This window comes from Tupaia chinensis, unplaced genomic scaffold (assembly GCF_000334495.1).
Source record: "Tupaia chinensis unplaced genomic scaffold, TupChi_1.0 Scaffold000257_1, whole genome shotgun sequence".
Lineage (NCBI taxonomy): Eukaryota > Metazoa > Chordata > Mammalia > Scandentia > Tupaiidae > Tupaia > Tupaia belangeri.
In genome coordinates, this window is record NW_006159737.1 from 3048424 (window position 1) to 3074455 (window position 26032).

Below are 26032 nucleotides of genomic sequence, written 5' to 3' on the forward strand. Positions count from 1 at the left end.
CAACATTTGAGAGAGTTGCATGTGGAATTCACAGACCAATAATTTTGGTGGAAAATGTTCATATACATCTCAATAATAGATACATCAGAAGAAATATTAGGATGTTATAGAATATTTGAGTATAATTAATTTAATGGGCATAAATAATCACCAAATAATAATTGCAAAAGATGTATTCTTTTTAAGCATGTTTAAGGTATTTCTAATATTTTAGGATAACACTGTGTTAAATACTGATCATTGGTAAAGTCATGAGGCATTTTTGGGTAGAAAAACATAGAAAAATGGGATCAGCAGTTAGCGTAATGGCTATGTCACTGGACTCCCATGTAGTCGACTGCAATTCACGTCCTGGACCTAGTGGCTTAAAACTCATGCTGGGCACGTGTGTGTGCATGTGTGCCCACGATCCCAAGAGGAGAATGGAGGAGAAGGGATTGTGGCATCGTCATCCCTCCTGCGGGGTGGTTTCTCGCTTTCTGTCTCTCTGTCTCTCTCTGTCTGGCGAGCGCATGTGCCCTATAGCAAAAAAAACTCTCAAAAAAAAAAAAAAAAAAAAAGAAAGAAAGAAAAAGAAAAACATAGAAAAATATGTAAATATGTCATGCCTTTCCCAATGACCTAGTAGCTTTATGGAAGAATAGAATATGTGTTAATTTATTATCCTTGAGTAAAATAATAAACCACTTTTTAGAGCAGACAATAGGAATGTACTGTTATTGTTCACAACTCAATACCCCATCTCCTCCTCCAACCTCCACCCAAAACACACACACACACACACACACACACACATATTTATACACTAGGAAACAGAAACATTCTTTAAATGATAATAGCAAACATCTTATGGGAGTTACTGGCTTTCATTTGTAAGTCTTAGACATACTTGGAATGAAAAATTAATTCATTAACAGCCTATATGTTGAGGAAAGAGAAAAGGAAAACTTAGGTGCAGCAAGAACCACTATTGTCACAAACCATTGACTTCACTCTTCCCTAGCAAGGCTTAATTTTGTTTTTATTTTTCAAAATGGAAATAACTTTATTCATTATTCTTAATAAAGGGAAGTCATATTCTTTGGTAAAAACTCAACAGTGAAAAATAATGTAACCTATAATTTCCCTACCCAATAATAATGACTGTAAATATTCTAATGCATCCTTCTATTCTTGTACCTGTGTAATGTTTACTCATAAAACCATACTCTATGCTTTGTGTATTTGTTTACTTTTTGCCGGGCACATGTGCCCGCTAGAGAGAGACAGTGAAACAGAGAGAGGGAGAGAGAGTGTGAATCATCCCCAAGGGGAGATGACCATGCCACAACCCCTTCTCCATTCTCCAGTTGGGATTTTAGGCATGGTCACACATGCTCCCAGCATGATTTTCAAGCTACCAGGCCCAGGATTCAGACTATGGTCAACCATGTGGGAGTCCCAACACCTTAACTATTACTTAAGGATTAATAAAATATTTTCATGTGAAAAATAAAATGTAGACCCAAGATTATGTAAATTTGTCTTATTCTTCAATATTCGTCTATAAAATATTTTCATGTGAAAAATAAAATGTAGGCCCAAGATTATGTAGATTTGTCTTATTCTTCGATATTCGTCTGTGTTAGCATATTGAAGGCCTTAAGAAACTCTAAAGTAAAAGAAGCCTATTTATCTTTATTCAATGAAATTATCCCAAACTTAATTCTTATTGTGAATATTTACCTATGCTAGTTCTGTTAATATCTCATAGAAGCTTGGTCAGTGATTCTTGAGTTGGGAAATGTTTGATCCTAGGCATGGAAACTACTTGTAAACTAACAAATAAAAGATCTCTTTAATCTCTAGGCTAATTTTCAAAAATGCTAAGATTTAATCATTTGTGTGCAAATATTATGTTATATATATATTTTTTTTTTAAGAAAAAGGTCTTGTGATAAACAAAAAGCTAAAAGTCAGATCTGACAAGTTGAATGTGACTGACTACTACACATTTTTTTTTTCTCGAGCAGGTTAGCCAGTACACCTTTGCTATGTGCAGTTATAGAGAAAAAAAATCTGAACCGCAGGAACTGATGCAGCTTGAAGGATATACTGTGGATTATACAGATCCCCACCCAGGTAATTTAAATTGAATCACTTTTTCTGCCATGTGTGTATACATGGAATTCTTACAAATGTTCTGTCTGTTCTACATTTCAAACTCCATCAGAAGAGTAAGATACATATTTCACTTCCATACCTGAATAAGACTTTATGAGATTTAAATTTTGTCTTTTTTAGAGCTGTTATTTTTAGCCGTAATTCACCAGCTTTTTTTTTTTTAATAAAAAGACAAAATAAGTAAAAGGTCCTGTACTAGAAAATGATCTGATAAATTTCAGCAATGCTTACATAACATGCTTACATACTTCTTTACTGGAAAGCAAAAATGATAACAGAAATACACGAAGAAATCCCATGTGAATTATTATTCTATTCTAATTTCTCCCCAATAGCATGTTCTCATACTTCTCTTCCTTCCATATTGATACTGGGCATATTGGTGGATACCTGGTATCTGAAAAATAGTGAATTCACTAGTATATGAATATCAATGAAATTAATATAGCAAGAATAATAAATATTGATGTTAAATATAGAGATTAAGAAATTGATGTATAGATATTAAAATTTAGGAATCTGTACCATATTCATCTGTTGGTCACTTACAGATGCAAAATATATATATTTTTAATTCTTTCGCAAAATATCTTCTTTATGAAAGAATTTCATAAAAGATAAAATACTATACAATGTGAGGTATCATCTTTGCCTACTTGTATCTTTTTATAAGAAACTTTTCATTTCAGGGCCAGCAGGTAGCATGGTGGTTAAGAGCATTGGACTCCCACATGGCAGACAGCAGTTTGAGTCCCGGACCTGGTGGCTTGCTTTCTCACTTTCTCTCCCTCACATAAATAAATAAATAAATAAATAAATAAATAAATAAATAAAGTTAAATAATAAAAAAAAGAGAAACTCTTCATGTATTTCTCTTGCATATAGGATATTAAATATACTCATAAGTAAGACTTTATTCTCTAGCATCAAATATCAGATTAAGCTATCTGTTCTGTGGGATATGTTTGTATGTCTCAGAGAATGCTAGCTAGAGACCAGATGTAGGTATGCCATGTATTTAGGAGATTTATCAAGTTTAAGATCACAGCAAAATGAAAAAAAAAGAAAGAAAGAAAGAATGCCAGTCAAAATGAAAAAAAAAAGAAAGAAAGAAAGAATGCCAGCTCATATTAGACTGTTATCCTGATTTATTTTTAATTTTTTTAATTTCTAAATGATATGAAGATTAAAGTTTCTTTGTATTACATTGAGAGTTTAAAATATTAAAATCTTAGGTTGAGTTTGAGTCTCAATTAAAAATAGTCTGCTGAGCATGGATCTACTGATATCAAATCCATACTTTTCTATGAGGTCATTGAGTGAAAGAGACTAAAATATGCCAATTGTGTATATTTTTAATGATGTCTTTCTTCCTCTACAGGCCTTCAGGGTGGTCATATGTTTTTTAATGCTGTTAAAGAAGGAGATACGGTAATATTTGCCAGTGATGATGAACAGGATAGGATACTGTGGGTTCAAGCCATGTATAGAGCCACAGGTCAATCTTATAAACCAGTTCCTGCAATTCAGACCCAGAAGATAAATCCCAAAGGAGGAACTCTCCATACAGATGCTCAGCTCTGTAAGTTTTATTTAAAAATAATTTGATTATCAATTAATAACCTTTATAAGATATAAAATTATCTGAAGCTAATTTGTTCAGTATTACAGTTTACATCATTAACTGATTCTTAATTAAATAAAAATAGTTCTATTAGTAGTCATAGAATCAGTTATCTATTTTTTCACACAAATCTCCAGTAAATGTGGTACATGTGGTTTCGGGGTATTTCTGGAAATCTCAAAAGTATGTATGAATATTCTTTAAAACTTATCAAAGGAAAATGTACTTTTAATTTATAGTGTTAATCTGTGTGTTCTATTCAAATAGAAAAAGTATTGCCAAATCAAATTTGCATTAATAGGATTCCAGAATACCAAAAAGATAAACCATCACATTCTAGAGTTGTTCCTAATGACCTATAAGGATAATAGGTCTTCTTTTCTCTTTTAGAATGATAAAAAGGAGTAAGTCATAGAGCGGACTTCCTTTTTCCAAATGCCTTAGTATCATGTCATTGTCTGTATGCTAATTTAAATAATTAAGAACTGTATCTTTCATTTTAATTTACTAGTAATTAATAACAAATTATGTAATAATGGTAGAAACATTTTCAAACTTAGCTTTAATAATCACTGAACCTAGGCCAGTCAGTGGTGTGGTGGTTAAGGGGGTCGTATCCCACTTTACTGACTGTGGAGTTAGAGTCTCAGGCCTGGCAACTTGAAAAACATGCCAGGCACATGAGAGTATGTACCCAAACTTCCAAGAGGAGAATGGGAGAGGCAGAATTATGGCCTAGCCATCCTCGCTAAGGGGTGCTTTTTCATTTCCCTCTCTGTCTCTGGCAAGTACAGTGAGAGCCCTATAACAAAAGAAAAACAAAAGAAAAAAATCACAAAATCAAATATTTTAACTTATTACACTTGCAAAACTTATCTGGGTTTGCCTGTATTAAATCAGATTGTCTTTAAGCTCAACTTGTAGCTTTTTATTCTCAAAATTCTTTTCCAAGGGAGTAAGAGCTTTGACATACATTATTTATTCTTTTCATGCATCAAGCAACTACTGTCTCTTTCTCTTTTTTTTCTATTTTTTAGAGGTTTTTTTTCCAAATGTTTAATTTTTGGCCTCTTTTTTTTTTTTTTTTGAATTATTTTATTTATTTATTTTAATTTGACCAGAGAGACAGAAGGAGAGAGGAAAGGGAGAGAGAGGAACATGAGAAAGGAAGCTACCAGGTCCAGGACTTGAGCCATGGTTGGCCACGTGGGAATCCAGTGCCTTTAACCACCACACCACCTGCTGGCCGCTACTTTTTAGTTTGAACATACGGTTTATTATCACATCTGGACATGTCTTGTTTTGTTTTGTTTTGTTTTGTTTTTGGCTATAGGTCTATAGAGCATGCACACTTATCAGAGAGAAGCAGGCAGAGAGTGCCACTTTAGCTCAGTTAAAGGTAGACTATAAGTGGGACAAGCAGATGGCGTAATGGCTACCCCGCTGGACTCCCATGCAGTCAACCACAGGTTGAGTCCTGAACCCAATGGCTTGAACTCATGCCAGGCACTTGAGTGTGTGTGCCCAAGATCCTGAGAGGAGAATGGAGGAGAAGGGATGGTGGTGTGGCCATCCCCCCCTGGAGGATGATTTCTCGCTTTCTGTCTGTCTATTTTTTCTGGCAAGTGCATGCGCCCTATAGCAAAAACCTCTCAAAAAAAAAAAAAAATTACCTCCTCCGCCTTATTTTCATCCCCTGACCATCTATGTGGACTATATAGTAGATAAGAATTTTCTGTCATAACTAAGGTGTGCAGAAGTGCCACTTTACTTCTCTACAGTAAACATATCTTGAATCTCCATTTCTATTGTCCAAAAAGTAATGCCTATCAGTTCAGAGTGACTCAGTCACAGATGTCAATTTAGTCAAGGCAAGGCGCTTTCTCTCCCACTTCTCCATTTACTTCATCCAGAGTAAATTAAGTTCCATAGAAATTGCATAAAACTATGTGGCCATTGAATGAGGATCTAGTCCAAGACTGCCCTCTGTCCGTAATGGCCATAGCTTGTCTGACTGTTCCTTCATTGTGTGCTGGTTCACCTTGTTCAGAACCATGGACCTACCAATGGCAAGTGGTAATGAGGTGCACATAGTCCATGGACCTCGTCTCAACTCCAGACACTTCTAAATCCTTACATGATATTTAGTGAGCTTTTGCCCTAGTAGTGTGTGGTTACTTTCAAGTGTTCTATAGCGATATTCTGGAATGCTCACTCAGGCATTTCTGTCTCAGCACCACTCTTATTCATCATCTCTCTCCTATGTAAGTTGCCAGATTGGCTATATCTTCAGGGCTGTGCATGCATGGGGCATCAAGATGCAAGACTCCTTCAGCTTGTCCCCATGACTTTTTTATTTTCCTTACTGGTGTTTTTGGTTTGTTTTGTTTTGTTTTAATCACCCAACCCTTTCCCTTTCCCCACCACCACCACTACCACCACCACCACCATCACAGTGTAAATTCTAGTCAGATCATTTCCGCAAAACCATTTTCCTCTCTCTGGCTGATCTTCATTTTTGTTTTTCCTTCCTGGTTTAGATTCATGATATGCAAAGCCAAATATTAAAAATTATTTTCTTTCATTTCTATAGGCCAATCAACAAGCTTTTCTCTTCTGAGCCACAGTTCTACAGCATTTAATGCAAACCTCTCTTGTTTGATGTGTTATAAAACTACATATGGTATATATGCACTTAGTGTCAAGCTGCATACGTAATATAGTGTTATTTGTCTTACTCGGTTTTACTTTTTTCCTTTAGTTGTATGTTTTCAAAATCTTTTGTCCTTAGAGCTCTTTCATTCTTGTTTAAACTAACTTCTAAACATTTCATATTTTTTGTTGTTATAGCTTATTTGTTATTATGTTTTGTAGTTGGCTAACGCCCATACAGAGAAATACTATTTTCTTGTGCTTTTTTGCAATCCATATATCTTCTTTGGTAAGATATCTTTCCCAAAATTAATACTATTTTATAATTGAGTTATTTTCTTATTATAGAATTTCAAGAGAATATCTAAATATTGTAGATACAAGACATTTATCAGATACATGATTTACAAGTACCTGTTTCTGATCAGTGGCTTGCCTTTTTGTATCTTTTAATAGTGAATTTCAGCAAGGAAAAAAATTTAATTTTGATAAAGTTTATTTTATTATTTTTAAATGGATGTGCTTTCTGTATTATCACTAAGAAATCTTTTTCTAACCCAAGAACATGAAAATTTTCTCCTATGATCTTCTAGAAATTTTATAGTTTTGACTTTTATATTTTATGTCGACTTGAAGTTAGTTTTGTATATGGTGAAAGGTGGACATCAGTGTTCATGGATGTGATATAGATATATAGTCATTCCAGTGCAGTGAGTTGATAAAACTATCTTCTACTGAATTGCCCATAATATTTTTCAAAATGAATTGACTACATATTTGTTGATTTCTTTTTTGTGTGATTTCTTTTTTTTAATTTTCATCACTCTACACCTCAATAATACACAAGAGTTGTTCAAAGTATGCATCAGTATATGACAACCAAAGATATTACAATATATATTATTTTCAACAGCAAACTTGACATTCTTGTGTCTATTAAGTGTTTCTTCCCTGAGCTCTCCCACCCACCTGTTAACATCCACTTTCATCCATCCCATTAGTCTCTGAAATCAGCCTTTCTACCTTTATATTATTTGCCATACTGTCTTCATTACTGTAGCATTGTAGTGTGAAGTCAAGGCCTCTGAACTGGTTCTTCTTTTTCAATCTGTTTTGGCTATTCTGTGTCTTTCATATTTCTTTGTGAATTTTTAAAACACATTAACATCCTTTGGGACTTTGATTAGGAATGCCTAGTGTCCCAACCTGCAGGACAGTCGAACAGGTTTCCTGAGGGAAGGAGTGAGAGACAGGATGAATGGCTCAATGTTACAACATGGGGACAACACAGTGTTACAACTCTTCAGGGTCACCATTTATTGTGGGCCAGGGATCGTGGTTATATACATGTTGGTGGGCGGTGATTGGTTGTTAAAAGGTGGGTTATGATTGGTTGCTTTTGTGAACCAATCATGAGGTACTGGATATGCAAATATGAGGGATTCTAGTGGCCAATCAGAGTATGGTTTTGAAGGTGAGGTTTGGAAGGGAAGCCAATCATGGCCTTTGTCATTGTGTAATTGTTTGCTCTCTGAGCCTAAGATGGCAATAGTAAGAGACTCATGAAAATGGCCTCTGCAGACTCGCTGGTGTGCAGCCTCCCACAGCCTATAATCTTTAGGTGGTTTTGTGGAAAATTTTGGAAAACTGACAGCATTATGGAGTCTTCCAACCCAGGAATAGTATATAGGTCATTTGTTTGGAAAGTCTCTGATTTTTCTCTCGGATGCTTATACTTTCCAATGAATAGATCTTACACATCTTTTGTCAGATTTACTCCTTGGTATTTCTTTATTTGCTGCTACTATAAATAGCATTTTTATTTCAATTTCCAATTGTTCATTTTCTTATATTAATGATTGCTTCATGGTTTAATGTCTATAAACATATCTTAAAACTTAAAAGTATACTTTTAAGTTATATTATGCAATTTTATGTATCATATATGAACCTTTCAATAGTATATCTCTTCCCTTTATGACCTTTGTTCTAGTCTTAACATACATTTTACTTCTACGTAAGATGTAAATTCAGTAATAATAGCTATTATTATTATTGTCTTTATATTACATAATCAATTATCTTTTTAAAAATTTAAATAATAGGAGAAAATGTTATATAATTGCCCATGTTTTACTGTGTTGATATTTTACTTCTAGTAGACCTTTAGACATGAAGGCCTATGTCTTATAGTGTAGATCTACTAGTGATTTTTGTATGTGAAAAAGTCTTTATTTTACCTTCATTTTTTAGAAGATTTTTTTTTAGTACTTTGAAGATTTTGTTCCACTTTCTTCTGTCCTGCATTTTATTTTATAAATGAGAAATGTGCTGTCATTTGGATTGTCCCTCTGTACATAATGTGTCCTCTTTTCCTGTACCTATTTTAAAGACTTCCTCACTTTTTTGTTTTTTAATTGCTAGAGGATATAAGCACTCACTGAAAAGAGACTAATAGATACAGAGAAAGGGAGAAGGCACCTCCAGGGAGGCATGGTCACACAGCAATCCCTTCTTCTTCATTCCTTCATTCTGTCAGGGTTTAGGACACACACACACACACACACACACACACATGCCCACCATGTTTTTCAAGCCACTAGGTCTGGCATTCTAATCTCAGTGGACCATGTGGGTCTGGCTCCCTTAAGTATTAGGCTGTATGACCCAAGACTTTCTCTTTAATGCTATTTCTTTTTGAGATGGGGTCTCATTATGTCACTATCCTCCTGCTTTGGCCTCTGAGTAGCTGTGAACACAGGCTTATACCACCAGGCCTGACTAGTAGGGTATGCTGGGAATCAAATCCAGGTGGCTTCAGTTTCCATAGCAGCAGTGTACCCTCAGCATACAGAGCATCTTGCCTGGCCCTGTCATTGCAGATAAGTTATTGTCACAGCTCTTTTTGAGCAATCTGATTAGGATGTGCCTTGGTGTAGTTTTCTTCATGAAAATGTTCTCGAACTTTGTTCTGGACACAGTTAAACTACTTGGAAACAGTTCAGTGATCTTTTCAGGTTTTGCTTTTAATTTTATTAGATGGGCCCAAGCAACATTTAGCCTAGCACTGTTTTTTCGCACTTGTGGACCAAGATCCTTCTTAATATTCTAACTGGCAACCCAGTATGAATTATGAATTATGGAGCTTTGTAATCTGACTGCTGAAAACAAGCACCACCATTTCAGGCTGTGTACAAAAATGCTGGGGCATTGTCTCCTCCAGTTTTTCAGAGTGATTCTTTTCTTGTCCTCAGATAGTTTGCACCCCTGCATTACTGATCCATATTTTATGAATACTTATGAGAGGCGCTCTTCAGATCTGTATTCTCTCTGTGACGTCTTCTCCTCTTCAGTACTCTTCCTTGCAAACGCTAGCTGCTGCGGCCTCCACCCCCCCAAAACCTCTCAGCCCCATGTTCTCAACTCAGGGAGACCTCTGGCTTTTCCTAAGTTCCAGTTTCCTGTGCCACAACCTAGAAAATCTCTTCTGGAAGTGGCTTACCTTCTTTGTTTTCCGGCACTCAAAATCACACTTTACATTGCCTGATGTACAATGTTTTGAGAAACTTTTTTTCCCGTGAATTTTTGGTCATTTCAATTAGGAGAGTAAATTATACCATCCTTATAAGAAAGAGACTATTGTTTTGTTTTGTTTTGTTTTGTTTTGTTTTGTTTTGTTTTTCATTAAGTTAGAGCAATATTTCTCAGCCTTGACACTATTGACATGTTAGGCCAGGTCATTCTATTTTTAGCAGCAACTGTGGCCTCTGCCCACTGGTTGCCAGTGTATTCCCAATTCCCCCCAAGTCTGACAACCAAATATATTTCCAGACATTGCCAAATGTCCCAGGGAGCAGGGTTGAAGTTCAGACTCACGCCTATTTGGGAACCACTGAATAACAGTGACTTAGTAGTTGTTTTGAATATTATCATCCTTCTTCACTTTCCAGCATTTTTTCTTAGCATCCTAAGTGTAAGAAATGCCCAAGGAGCATGTTGAGCTCACAAATCATTCACCTTGCATGTAGTGGCAAGAGTAGTTGAACCACTAGGCTAAAACATTAAGGACATGATGAGAGCTTGTTTGGAGGTTCTAGCAAGGGGGTGCAGCTACTCATATACCCTTGACCAAAGAACGATCCTCCTCTATCAGAGATCATCATCTTCCTTAACCAAGCGCAGAGCTTCAGCAGAGACATGCATTGAGTGGTGAAGGAGGAAAGGGATACCTGCCCAGCCAGCCAAAACAGCCAAATCAGCCCTGGCAGTCAATGGAGTGACAGATGTCACAGTCAGATCACCCTTGGCATGGCAGTTAAAGCACCGGACTTCCATGGTTTGAGTCCCAAACCTAGCCAACTGTGATTCCAGTACTGGACTTGGTGGCTTGCTTTCTTACCCTGTCCCGTGTCTCTCTCTGGTGAATGTACATGCCCTATAGAAAGAAAAAAAAAAGTTTAATAATAATAATAAATAAATATGATTTTTTTAAAAAAAGTACATGGTGAGACAATGCAGAATTCATGAATAACAGATTCAAGTAATCTATTTATTCAGATAGCCTTATGATCTATTTCCTCCATCCAAGTACTAACCAGACCCAATCCTGCTTAGTTTCCAAGATTTTCCTCCCTTTGTTGTACATTTCATTCATTATTCTTTTTTCCTTAAAATCTTAGAAGAATAACTTTTAGAGTCAATAATAGAAAATGAAAAAAAAAAACAACATTTAAATGACTAGTTATTTAATATTCCTAACATTTAACTATGCTTTGTTTCTCATTTCTGTGCTGGCCCATAGCTGGAAAGGGTAAGTATTTTCATGATATATTTTTTTTTTTGCTTAAACATATTAAAATTGTGGTAATGGTATGATGTTTTAAGAATATCAGGATTGGGACCAGCAGGTGGTGTGGTGGTTAAGGTGCTAGATACTCCATATGGCCAACCAAGGTTCAAGTCCCAGACCTGGTGGCTTGCTTTCTCACTTTCTCTCTCTATTTTTCTCTCTCTCTTTCTGTCTGGTCAAAATTAAGATAAATAAATAAATGAGTAAATAAAAAGATTTAAAAATTTTAAAATGGGAGAAAATATGTATTTTAAAAAGGAATATCACAATCTTTGCTACAATGTCACTCTCTTATTTCCTATGAAACACAGAATATTTAGATTATAATTTAGACAACAAAATGTCTATTACAACAGAAAAATAGAAGTAACCTAAGGTCTACCATTTATCTAGATATACAGTAATGACTATGAAGGTGTTACAATATGATGCATTAAATGAATGGCCAATATGTGTTAAGTAATGCTAAGTTATATATTCGGTATTATTTTTACTACATAAAAATACCCACGTTAAAAGAAATAAAATATATAGGTAGAGATATACCTAAAATTTTTACAGTAAAAGAGTTTAATTGGAGGGACTAGTTACTACTTTATTTCCTGAATTTCCTTTGAAGTATGTTTGTCATTACTAGAAAGAAAACATTTATTTTCAAAACTAAATATAATGAACATTTGGAGATGGTCAAAACAATAATAAATGTATGAATTCTAACTTACTATAAGACAACTTTATCTTTTTAAGGATATAATATGTATTGAAATACTTCTCCAAGTGAAGTGGTTTTATTTCTCTTCTTATTGGCTGTCATAATATACAGAAATTCTAAGATAGTAGGGTGAGCTGAAAGGGTGAAGATTATGCTGCTAAACATTTTTTTTTTACCTCAGACATAATGCATTGCCTTGTATGGGCTGACAGATATTCTTTGGTTAAGCTATCCTATCTCCATGGTTTGTGTAAAATTTTAAAATATTAAACTTTTCTTATTATAAAATAATAAGATGGTGGGAGGGGAGATGTGGGTCATAGGATACTTTATAAAATAATAAGATGGTGGGAGGGGAGATACAGGTCATAGGATACAAAGCAGCCGATAAGTAAGATAAACAAATCTAGAGATCTAATGTCAACATAAGGACTAGAGTCAACAGAATTGTATTATAAGATGATTTTTGTTTAAAAAAAAAAAGTTTTTTCAGGGACAGCTGGTGACATGGAGATTAAGGCTTTCAATCCTTAATGGTCAGCTGCATTATTCGAGTCCTGACCCAGAGACTTGAAAATCATGCCAGTTGCATTGCATGCATGTCCAAAATCCCAAGAGGAGACTGGAGAAGGGAATGTGGCATGGCCATCCCCTCTGGGAGTTGATATTTCTCACTTTCTCTCTGCGTCTTTCTCTGGTGAATATATGTGCCCTGTTAGAGCAAAAAATAAATAAATAAATAAATAAAGATTTTTGTTAAATTAGCTGTCTTTATCACAAAAAAGCTATTATATATGTTAATTTGTGTCACCTTAGAAACCTTTTTATTGTCTTTATATTGGATTGTCCTGAATCACGAGGTATTTTTGCATAGAAAAACAGAAAAATATCTCATGACTTTCCTTACAACCCAACATGTCCTGTAACATCACATTGTAAAGCTCAGCTCAAATATCCACAAAATATTTATTTAGAAAAAAAAACATTTCTTGAGGCCAGCAGGTGTCATAATGGTTAAGGTACTTGACTCACTTGTGGATCAACCATGTTTTGAGTCCCAGACTCAGTGGCTTGAAACTCACATCAGGTGCATGTTTGCATGTCCAAAAACCCAAGGGGAGAATAGAGGAGAAGGGATTGCGGCATGACCTTCCCACCTGGAGGGTGATTTCTCACTTTCTGTCTCTCTCTCTGTCTGGTGAGTGCACACGCCCTATAGCAAAAAAAAAAAAAAGATTTCTCACAGAGGGAAATTAAGACTTGCCTTTTGTGATTTATCTTTACTTCCTCATGAATTCATGAAAATTAATGATATACTGACACATGCTGAAACATTTCTGCATAAAGTGTTTTGATATGTGTTTATATGTACCAGGACCAGACCTGAACCTCACGGTCAGACTTGTGGGTTCGAGCTACTTTAACCACTGAGCCACGAGACTGGCCCTCCAGCCTGTGTTTTCAGATGAGATAAGCCTAAGAACATATTTCATTTTCATAGAAATATAGCTCCCGGGGAAGACACATTGGTTTTAAAAAATAAAATGTTAATGAGTTTGTTTGCCTTTCTTCAGTGCTGGTATGCAATCTGTATTGGTGACCTAAACTGCTATCATGAATATAATTTTATTGCTAATGGAAATTGTTGAAAAAGTAATTTTCCATTTGTGTATGTGATTTGGAAAGGTTTATCACATTAGTAAATAAATGGTTTGGAGCTGGTTATACTTTATGAGAAATTATTTTTGTAAAGTATTAGGTTTTCAGGAAAGTCATGACATATTTTTCTAAGCAAAAATGTATCATGTCTTTCCTAACAACCTAATAAATTCATTTAAAAAAAGTTTTAATTGTAGAGATGAACTGCAGACTTATTTTTTTTAGAAGGTTGTATATTTTATTTAAGGACTGTACTGCTGTTGTTTTAAAAAGAAAAATATTGTTTCTGTAAATCTGTAGAGGAAAAGAAGAATTATGATTTCTTTTCCTCTGAGATTTATTATATATCATATTCTCAACAGAAAGCCATTAATGGGCTTTATTTTTAACTGCTTGTTATGACCTTCTCTGGTGTAAGAAATAATGAATAAAATTCAGCAGCTGTTTTCTAGAAATAGTAATTTAATTTTATAAAGGTGATGCTGAAAGAATTCTTTTAGTTATATATATAGAGAGAAATGAAAATGCTAAGATAATTCCTTAAAATGCAAAATAATCTTTCCATTTTATAATATATATGCTTTGCATTTTGTTATATTCTTGACTCCTACTCATTTGATATTATTTCACATTATCACATATTTAATTTATATTAAAAGACTATCAGAGAGAATAAAATACAAGAGAAGTTGGATTATCTCATTTCTCAGCTCAGAAAAATCAGTTTAGGTTTGTGTTCATTCAATTAATACTAATTTATCACATGTAATGCATTTAATCATTCAAGTAATTATTAAATATGAAGGGATACATATGCTACTTTCTCCATGGATCATAATTTCCTACCTTACATCATCAATAATTTGCTTACTTGGTACATTCACCTTTAGATAGCTGTCATTGAGGGGAGATATACATTAGGTTGTGTATCTTTTCTTTTTTAAATGTGATTCTGAGGACCCTTCAGCTTGAATTATATAGTTCTTCCATCCACAAATATGGCTGAAAGTTGAACTTGACATGGATCAATATGATCTGGGCTAAATATCTAAATGTGACTGATTATGTTAGCATCATGTCCACAGATCAATATTGAGTTTTATTATGAGCCTGACTCTATAATTGGGTTTAATCAATAAACTTTTGTCTCTTTTCCTTTACAATTTTAGGATCGTACCATGTAGGTCTTAGAGACTACACTTAGCTTACATTTAGGACTCTGCTTTTCTTGTGATGACCAGAGAGAGATCTATCTGAATTTTAAGGAACAATGGCGCTTCAGCTCTTCCATTGTGAGAAGGGTCCATTTTTATCTTGATAACTGACGGCTTGCCCAATATGCACTATGTTTCTAACAGAGCTAATGTAGTAACACCCAGCACTCCTTTGGGGTAGTACTTGGCTTTTTCTCTCCATACTTAGTAAATAACTCACATTGAAGACTTCGACAAAACATACCATTAATGAAAGCAATCATAAAAGCGTGCCTTTTGAGAAACCCGCAGGGTCTACAGGCGTTGAAAGATGCAATCTGTAAAGAACAATAAATTTGGGCCTTTGATTGAAGTGCCATTTGGGACGTTATGCTTTGTCTGCATATTTGCACAAACATGATGCTCCCTTTTTCATGTCTCTTAAACTTGAAGCTTGAGAGCGTCCACTGCTATTTCTGCATTAAGGTTGGTCCCATTAAAAGCTCCATACAAAAAGAAGACTGGAAGTGATCCAGCTGAAACTGTGTGTTCATTTCTGCCCTAGTTTGCCATTTGGAAAGCAGGCTTCTGGCCGTCATTGCTGTTTTTTTATGAACAGACTTTGGTTCTTTTGCAGTCTACTCCTACAGTAAATGCATACTTAAAATACATCAACTTTTCCTAGCTTGGAAAATATAGGGGTTTTTTTCCAATAGATATTAGAAAAAATGTTTACTATCATTTTACTTAGGCTTCAAAAAATCTGTCATTTATATCAATACACTGACTTTCTGGCATCATATTTCATGTTATAGGTGATTATCATGAGACATAAATTTTGTCTTATTTGAACACTATTTATCCTTTATTTAACTGGAACAATAAATGTACTATACATCTTGCTTTTCTGAATTTCCAGATGCAGACCGTTTTCAGAAGCATGGTATGGATGAGTTTATTTCTGCTAATCCTTGCAAGCTTGACCATGCCTTCCTTTTTAAAATACTCCAAAGGCAGACTTTGGATCACAGACTGAATGATTCCTATTCTTGCTTGGTGAGTATACATCTATCTAGTCCCCTATAGGTTAGAATAAAAGACTTAGAAAGTGAGAAATACTTGTTGTAAAGAAGCGTTTTTATTCCTGACTCATTTAATAACTGTAGTTGGAGTTAGGGATAAAGGATTCTAATCGATTGCTTCCCAATTTGAAAATTATACACTTGAAGACCACCGCTGTGCCACTCAATAGACAAGAAAATAGACTCAAATAGAGGCTGAACCGTGGTTTATCAGTCCCTCCAGAGAAGGCTGAATGAAAACAAAAGGCTTTAAATAAAGATTAAAAGAAAAATTCTGTTGCAGGATTTCCTAACACCTGTACCGACATTTTAAGGCTTAAATTCTGCTCACCAGATGTTGGTATCTTGCATTTCTCTCTTTTCTTCTTAGAAGGAACCGAAGTGACAATGAAAGGAACGTAATATGACAGGGCCAGTCCGTATCAGAGGACAACTTAGTTTCATGTAGTCCATCAAAGATCACTTGGAAATCTTTTAAAAAAGGAAGGGAGACTTTAAATTGAGTAGCTAAAACTACTACCTTGTGTGTGCTGAAACCGTAGCCCAAATTTGGAATAAAAAGTATAATTTGTATTAATATTTAGAAGGAACGTTTGACAACTCAGAAGCGGGGGGAGGGGACTAAACTTAGTGGCTGAAGAATCGCATGAGCCTTTCAAAGGACTTACATTGTCTATGGAAATCCTTCTGCAATTTTTCCAGCCAGAGTATGCCTATTTCTACCACCACTTTAATATAGTAATGGTGTTCAGTGAAGTTATGCTCTCCTTAAAATAAGATTTTGTACAGAATGCCCTGCCAACTCATTAGAGATACTTAAATAGACAGGAAGAAGTGAAACAGTTTATGCCATGATAACATTAAAGTTCATTAACTCACCTTTAGATCGTTTGCTATGTAGCTGATCTCTGTGTAAGTGTTCTGATCCAAGTCAAGCTTTAGAATCAAGAGTAAAACAAGCAATTAAAAAAACCCCTATGGCAAAAAGATTTTTTAAAAAGGAGAAAAGAGAACCCTGTGACCTCTTTTCATGGACAGCACACGGCCAGTGACCATCAATAAGGCATGTCCTCTTGGACATAGTTACTGAATTATCAAAAGTCGCTTTGATTTTGTTATAGCCCATGCATAATATGTATTCTGAGAAGAATATGACAGCTAATCTTCCACTGCACATAGAGAGGAGCAAGTGTAGTGTGGTCAGTGGTTGGATACAGGATGACCCTGGAGATAAATCATGGCTCATCTACTGATTTGTAGTGTGGTCTTGGACAAGTCACTTAACACTGCTAAGTTTAGCTTATTTGTGAAAATCCTACCTACCATGCATGATGGTTCCACACGTTAAAGGTATACTGTCTGGAACGTGCCTTGTGCAGTGCGTTTACCTTTACCATGGTAAATATCCTGGGGGTATTTTTTCTTCTCTTCCTCTTTATTGCCTTCTCATTTTTCTCCCTTTCTTACCAGTCTTCTCCTGCTCTTGCATGATAATCCTGCTCTTTGAAACCCTTCTTCATTCTTTCTCTTTATTATTTATAATTATAATTTTTATTGTTACAGTTTTTCTTAATTGATATAATTCATCAGGATATTTGATGACTCCATCCTGAGTGAACCAAGCAGGCTGCCTGCTGCTTCAGTTGATGTGTGTACACACGTGTGTACGTGCATATGTGTACATGGGCAGGCATTCTAACCTCTCATTTCAGGAAGACCAGAAATTTGTACTATGAGACTCTAAGTCTGTTATATTGATCAGGAAGACACAGAAAGAAAGAAAAATCTCAGATATTGACATGCCTAAATACAACATGATCTTCAAAATGTTCATGGAAAATGCATTTTGTAATTTTTTTTAAGTATAGATTTCAAATATTTGGTACCAGAACAAACTTTTTGTGCTGTACTAATAGACTTAACTAGAATTTTCTTTTAGTTTACTTTACAAAATACCTCTAGTAAGTGCAATTTCAATTATAGCGTCCACTTTATCATCATCTTTTTATTCATTTTGCAAAGAGATTAAGTTTTTGGAATATCATTCTTTGTGACTAACAGTGTGTGAATTTGACTAATTTGGAATGACAGTGGAGAAAATCAGTTACTCATGCTTTACAAAAACAATAAAGAGAAAATTCTACTAGGTGGCCAGTGTCCCGAATCTGTTCCCAAGTAGATGCCACTAGCTCTTCTGAAAATAACTCGAAGCATCCACTAGTAAAATAAATGTCAAACAGCACTTCCATGCAGCTTCTGCTTAATAATGCTTAAAGTGCCTATAGAAAAGCAAATCTCAATGTAGAAAGAAAAACTACTTTTTTTTTTTTTTTTTTTTTCCTTTGCAGGGTTGGTTTAGCCCTGGCCAGGTCTTTGTGTTAGATGAGTACTGTGCCCGTTACGGTGTGAGAGGCTGTCACAGACATCTCTGCTACCTTACAGAACTGATGGAACATTCAGAAAATGGTGCTGTCATTGACCCAACCTTGCTCCATTACAGCTTTGCATTCTGTGCTTCTCATGTGCACGGCAACAGGTATTTTGACTTGCAAATACACAGTGAAATGTATAGGGTCGACTTTAGAAGAAAAAGCAAAATGTGCTTTGCCATTATCACCTAGTAACGGATTTTAAATAGCATTCACTTCTTACAAAAAAAAAAAAAAGAAACCTGCAAAGGAGAAATGTACATCAATGTGTCATTGATTTAGGTGGGCTGCACTTTACATTTTATTTTGCTGGTAAAGCCACTTGAAAAAGAGAGAGAGAACATCTATGAGATGAGAAGTTGCCTTTTAGTTCTTATATACTACCTAGGACTGGGGTCTGCACAGCTAAGGAATACATGTGATTCCTCTTATAATGCATGTGCGCCTGGGTAGGGTTTGTTGATCAATTCCTGCGTACCTAAGGATCTTTGCTTTGCCTCCATGCAATAAATTTTCATTTCTAAGAAAAATAAATAATGGAGTTCATATAAAGTATATTCCAAACCCTTTCCCGACTCTGCACTTCGAGAATAAATATCTTCATCAAGCACTTCAAATCTTACCTCTTGCAACATGGCCAAAACTGTCACCCATCGTAGGCCCCTCAGTACTCACCGTTACCTCTGGGCTTAGAAATTCATCCATTTCACTCTCTTTTCCTCTTTTAACCCAGTTTCCAGAAAGCCTTCACTAAGCTGAAAAGGAGACATCCCAGGACCAGCAGATGGTGTAGTGGTTAAGGCACTGGACTCCCATATAGCTGACTACAGTTAGAGTACTGGACCTAGCAGCTTGAAACTTGTATCTGGTGAATGTGTGTGCATGCCCAAAATCCCAAGAGGAGAATGGAGAAAATGGAAGACAAAGACCTGTGGTGTGGCCATCTCCCCAGGGGGGCATTTCTTACTTTCTGGCTCTCTGACGAGCTCATACACCCTATAGCAAAAAGAAAAAAAAAAAAAAATTGAAAAGGAGTTATCCCCATCCCTTTCCTTTGACCTTGCTTTTATCATTACTCCATCGCTTCCTTTTTCTCTTTTGCAGAAACCTGTCTAAATTTCAGATAGCCTCATAACATAGCATAGTCGTCAAGGAACTCTGAAGTCAGTCTTGGTTAAAATGAATACTTATTAACTGTGTGACAGTAATCGCCGTATATATAAGAAAAACACAATGATAGTAGTATTTCCCTCTATAAGACAGACGTAATGAAGCCAGCAGGTGGTGTGGTGGTTAAGGTGTGTGGATCTCACGTAACTGGCTGTGTGATTCGAGTACCAACCTGGTGGCTTGAAAAACATGCCGGACATGTATGAATGCTTGTCCAAAAATCCTGAGAGGAGAAGGGATTGAGGTGTGGCCATCTTTCCTGGGGGCCAGGGGTGATTTCTCATTTTTCTTCTCCCTCTGTCTGGCAAGCACATACGCCTTATAGCAAAAAAATTTTTTAAATCTTAAAAAAAAAAAAACATAATAGTATTTCTCCCGTATATCATAAATTATGGTGGGGATTAAATGTGTTAATAAGTGTCAAGCGCTTAGAACAATGCCTGGCACTAGAGCGTTCTAATAAATGTCATCTAACAGCTTATAATGTCTTAAGTATTGTTGCTAGTCTGTCTAGAAACCATTTTATGGTTCTTTTCTTCTTCTCAGCCAAAGTTATCTCACCATTGCCACTGTCTGTTTCTAACTCCTTACTTACTAAAGGGGCTTTTTGAAATGCTTGCCTAGTGACCTAGTCCAGTAACCTCTTCTCAGGCTTTGTCATCCTTTCACTCTTATTTATTTTGATTATTCCTTTGCCTATAGTGCTTGGTCCCTAAGATCATTATATATAGTATAATTTTTTCTCACATCTGTCCTCAAACTCAATTTCTTCTTTCTGGGAATTTTCTTTAGTAATGTCACCCCCTTGCATAGTTTCAACTCTGACCTCTCCATGTACAGATCATTCCAACCCAGTTATTCTCCTTCCTTTTTTTTTTTTTCTTAAGCGAGCTTTTTGCTATAGAGCATATGCACTCACCAGAGAGACAGAGACAGACAGAGAGGCAGAAAGCAAGAAATCATTCCTCAGTGGGGATGGCCATACCACAATCCCTTCTCCTCCATTCTCCTCTCAGGATCTTGGACATGCACACACAAGCATTCGGTGTGAGTGTGAAGCTGGTGGACCTGGGACTCGAACTGCGGTCGACTACATTGGAGTCCAGCAACATAACCATTATGCCATGTGCTTGTCCCTCCAGTTGTTCTAAGCTGCAGATCTCTGTGGACAGCTGGCAGCTTGAATGTACTGCTAATATTTTCAGCCCTTCTATCATCTCACCAAAGCAGCACCCATACTTCTTTCAGCTCTCAGCAGAGTGCCTGGCAGAAAGTAACAAACACTCTCAACACAAAATAACTGTCCAATAAATATGTAATGAATTAAGGAATAATTTTTTGTATTAATATCTTTTCCATTAATATTCCATTCACTCTTTTACTTTCTAGATCTAGTCTGTTGCCTGTGTCAATATTCTATCTACTTAATACCTCTCAGAGTTCTTTCTGTTTCTAGTGTGTGTACTCTAACTCTAGCCTCATATTTTCTTGCCTATGTATCGTGTGTGTGTGTGTGTGTGTGTGTGTGTGTGTGTGTGCGTGCATACATGGTTTTTGCCATAGGGCTCATGCACTTGCCTGTGGGAGACAGAGGAAAAATGAGAAATCTCCCCATAGGAGGGATGGCCATGTCACAGGGATGGCCATGTCACAATCCCTTTTCCTCCTGTCTCCTGAGATTTTGGGCACACACATACATGCCTCTCACATGATTTTCAAGCTGCCAGGTCTGGGACTAAAACCATGGTCAGACATGTGGGAGTCCATTGCTCTAGCCATCATGCAGCCTACTAGCCCCTCTTGCTTGTACATCGTACTGCTCTCTCCACTGTTTTTCCTCATGGGGTGTTCTGTTAATCACTCTCAGAATTACTTATAAACTTTTATCATACTCCTTGCAAAAACTTCAGGAACAGCCATTTGATTATTAAATTACAAATAGATTTTTGAGCTGTACTAGCAACATTTTCCCATTAACTTCCTGTTATATCTACCATCTTATCTCCAAGTATTCTCTTCTTATACTTTTTTAAAGAATTATTTTATTATTACTTTATTGAATTTTATTTATCTTATTTATTTTAATTTGACCAGGGAGGGACAGAGTGAGAGTAAGAGTGAGAGTGAGAGAGAGAGAGGGAAGCTGGGTAGTGAGAAAGCAAGCTACCAAGTCCGGGACTCAAACCATGGTTGGCCATGTGGAGTCCAGCACTCTTAACCACCATACCACCTGTCGGCCCCATCGTCCTTACACTCTTACCCTAGACAATCTCTTTATGCACCTTTGAATATTTATTTTCTCCAGTTTTTAGTAAATATCACAAAACTCCCTCAAGACATTCTATTAGCTCATTCAAATCCTAAAAATTTTTAATCTATATTTATTCATGACCTGTTCATGTATTTTTGAATGCTAAATGTGTGTATGTTTCCACATGCACATGTGCACACACACACACTCACACACCCCTACCCCTGCTATTTCTTAGCCCAGAATAAAACAATACAGATCCTAGTCTCAAAATTCAGACATTTGCCTCTTTATAGAGCCCATCCCTGCTTGGAAATTAGAATATTGGTGATTGTAGTTATTTTTCCCATTACCCCAGACCTAACTCTTATCTGCTCAGGAAATGTGGGGAGACAGAGCACAGCCAGTGTGGCTAGACTTTGACAGCCATTGTACCAACTGTTTTATTAAAGCTGTCTTTTGTCTCCTTACTCTGTTTTAATTCCTGCTACTAACAAGTATCAAAAGATAGGCAACTTAGGGTCAGCTGTGGTGGCACAGTGATAGCACTCAGCTCTGTGATGCTGGATCTATATGGAAGAACAGGGTTCTGTTCCTGTGTCATCCTGAACTTTCCAGGTATGTCTGTGAACCTGGTTGAATAAGAAAGCTGGGGAGAGGAACACAGAGACCCTGTTAAAAGTGTGTGTTTTTCTCTCCTTTTCTATCTCCCTCTGTCTCTCTAATGGGAGAAATACATGAATCAACTAAGAAAAAAGAGATCTCAATATTAGGCAGCACTCTAAAATGAAAGGTGATAAGATTGCAGTGAAACCCAAAACATGTTACATGCTTAAATTATGTTTCTTTTCAATGCAGAAGAGTAAAATTAAATTGATAACATTAAATGGGAAATTCAGCTAATGCACCCCATATTTATATATTTGGGACACCTTTTAATTTAATGTTAATGAGGCAACTAGGAGCTATTGTCACCCTCTAGGAGGCAGCTTTATTTGAATCTATAGGTTGCCATAGTTACTTTAATTGTGCAAAACTACTGTTTTCTTTATAATGATACTTAGTAAAGTATATTTTTTCTTTTTTTTAAGAATTATTTTATTTAACTTTACTTATTTATTTATTTATTTTTAATTTGATCAGAGAGGGACAGAGTGAGAGCAAGAGAGTGAAAGAGAGAGAGAGAAAGTGAGAAAGCAAGCCACCAGGTCCAGAACTTGAACTGCGGTCGGCCATGTGGGAGTCCAGCATCCTGATGCTGGATCTATATGGAAGAACAGGGTTCTGTTCCTGTGTCATCCTGAACTTTCCAGGTATGTCTGTGAACCTGGTTGAATAAGAAAGCTGGGGAGAGGAACACAGAGACCCTGTTAAAAGTGTGTGTTTTTCTCTCCTTTTCTATCTCCCTCTGTCTCTCTAATGGGAGAAATACATGAATCAACTAAGAAAAAAGAGATCTCAATATTAGGCAGCACTCTAAAATGAAAGGTGATAAGATTGCAGTGAAACCCAAAACATGTTACATGCTTAAATTATGTTTCTTTTCAATGCAGAAGAGTAAAATTAAATTGATAACATTAAATGGGAAATTCAGCTAATGCACCCCATATTTATATATTTGGGACACCTTTTAATTTAATGTTAATGAGGCAACTAGGAGCTATTGTCACCCTCTAGGAGGCAGCTTTATTTGAATCTATAGGTTGCCATAGTTACTTTAATTGTGCAAAACTACTGTTTTCTTTATAATGATACTTAGTAAAGTATATTTTTTCTTTTTTTTAAGAATTATTTTATTTAACTTTACTTATTTATTTATTTATTTTTAATTTGATCAGAGAGGGACAGAGTGAGAGCAAGAGAGTGAAAGAGAGAGAGAGAAAGTGAGAAAGCAAGCCACCAGGTCCAGAACTTGAACTGCGGTCGGCCATGTGGGAGTCCAGCATCCTTAACCACCACGCCACCTGCCGGCCTCAGTAAAGTATAATTTAAAGTAGGTTGCTATACTCATGGATATAGAATCCTTAATAGTACACATTAAATCCATTCTCTGGAAAGTTAAAATATGCACATATTCAGGATTTTAGGGTAGTGTTTTCGTAGAGAAATTTGAATATTTGATTCAACATCTAGGTAGCAGGTGGCTTAAGAAGAGAGAAGTGCAGATTTTAGGGAAATCTGAACCTTAGTTTAAGGTAGAAATGACTTAAGATAAGCCGGAAGCTGCAATATTTTTTTCTGTAATTTTTATAGTCTAGCAGATATTATTTAGAAATGTCATGCTGCCACAGTGAAAGAATAAAGAGAGACAAAGATCTCTACTCGAATCCGAGCTCTGAAATATGCAAACTCACCTACGTTGGGCAAGTCACTTAACCTTTCTGACATATAGAGTTCTTGTGTATAGAAGGGGGAATGCTAATGTGAATGTACTGGATAATTAGGAAATACCATATCAATATTAAACACTATTGTTATTCTAATGGGCTTCCCCTTGTCACACAGCCCACAAGGATGTAAACTGTTAGAAGAAAAAACTGTGAAAAATGGGCAGTTAGGTCTGTAATGCCTTACGCTAAGAAGAAAGAGTTTATTGTGTATGTAATTATACTCTTAATTTCTTCGCCAATAGATGATTCAGGTTTTAGCAACCACTCTGTGAAAATGTGCCTCTCTGAGCAATGTCTGCAGCATCTGATATTTATATAGACTTTTCTTACAAATATTTTCAGTGTCGAGTCTGACTTTCCTACGGCACTCGCCATAGTGTTTTTTTTTATCATTATTTTTACATCTTTCAAGACAGACATTCAGAGAGTCTTCTTGCTCATTACCTGAACTACCTCTATCAAAAATTCGAAAGTAAAAAGGACTGCCTTTTGTTACCGACTGAAGTGAAGGACAACAGTGCTGTCGGGATTGGAAATCTTCCTGGGAGCCCGTCCTACTGAGCAGTGTTGAACTCTCTAGGTGTGTTCCTGCGTGTACAGATGTATCTTCTCTGAATAGCTGTCTGAGTGTTTTAGAAATAAAAGAATAGAGTTAAACAGAAAAGGTCTGGCTGATGCTAGGACTAAGGAAGAGAGAGAAAAAGAAAGGAAGAAAGAAAAAAGTGAGTCAAGGACAGAAACAGCCACACTCCTGCGGAATGATAGCCCCAGACATCTGTGAATAACATCACATCGCCACCCGCCCGCCAGTAATGCTGCTGACGGCTGACGAAAAAGAGAAAGGGGACTTTCAGAGACAATGCATTGTAGGGCAAAGTTCTAGGCTGATACGTGCGGTTATGCATCTTAGTGTTGTAACTCAGGCTGAGGGTAGAGAAACTAAGGCAGCCATACAAAATGGCTTTTATGTCCCGGTTTAATGTAAAGCATTCAGGCCATTCACTGACTCTTCTGCAGTTTAGGAGGGCATCTTACAGCTGCTGGATGCCTAACAAAGGCCAGCTCAGATGTGCTAGCTTTCAAGTGCAGGGTACGGGGGTGCAACAAGCTATGATTGATATATAGAATAATCCCCATTATCTATGGGCCCCAGATCATATCACAGAGTGGTAGGCAACCTCAGCAGCCATCATTCAAATCATCGTATCACAATATCTCAGTCTTCACCGGTGCTACAGTTTCCCCTCGACTGTCACTTTAGAAATTATGCCTCCATAGCAAACCTCTAGTTTTAGAAACACTGATGCATTTTTGCCTAAAAAAAATCATGGATAATCGTATTATCAAATGGGATCACCCCAGATTTTCACTATCACTTTTTAATTCTAGTCTAAGATATATTATTTAGAAAAATTAAGTATAAATGCTACACAAATTGTAAATCTAGAGAATTACTTCTGGGCCTTGTGAGTAACCAGATCAGATGTCATAAGCAAGGCTAGCTTCATGTAATGTGGTTGACCTGACAGATTTCATCCTATATGCTAAATTTGCAAAGACAGAAGGGACAGGTATCAAAAAATATCTTAAGTATGCTCTAAAAGATTTATTTTTATTTTATTATAAACTATAGCACAATACCAAATCTGCCTTACTCATATATACCCTGCAGTAATATTTTTACCCCCTTGACTTTGAGTTCATAACCAAAGCAAGGCTCAACCAGATTGTACAGTCCGTAGCATACTGGACTGCAGTGCTAGAAGCCTCATGGCCAGTTGCCCATTAGGTTGGTCTGAAAACATGCCAGGTGTATACTGGGTACCAAGATACTGAGAAACTAGAAGCCAGGGAAAGA

The 26032-nt window shown here is 36.2% G+C and overlaps 1 protein-coding gene across 19 annotated transcripts in view; it reads left to right on the forward strand.

The window, feature by feature from the left end:
- CADPS2 (calcium dependent secretion activator 2) overlaps positions 1–26032 on the forward strand; it is a 450101-nt gene that overhangs the window by 256712 nt on the left and 167357 nt on the right. For 12 of the 19 annotated variants that reach the window (XM_027772143.1, XM_027772145.1, XM_027772150.1 and 9 more), the window contains exons 9-13: positions 2013–2121; positions 3545–3745; positions 11241–11249; positions 15772–15908; positions 18283–18470. In XM_027772143.1, coding sequence (XP_027627944.1) covers positions 2013–2121; positions 3545–3745; positions 11241–11249; positions 15772–15908; positions 18283–18470 — 644 coding nt within the window. The remainder of the gene's footprint in view (positions 1–2012; positions 2122–3544; positions 3746–11240; positions 11250–15771; positions 15909–18282; positions 18471–26032) is intronic. The other 7 variants (XM_027772144.1, XM_027772146.1, XM_027772152.1 and 4 more) reach the window with 1 other exon arrangement.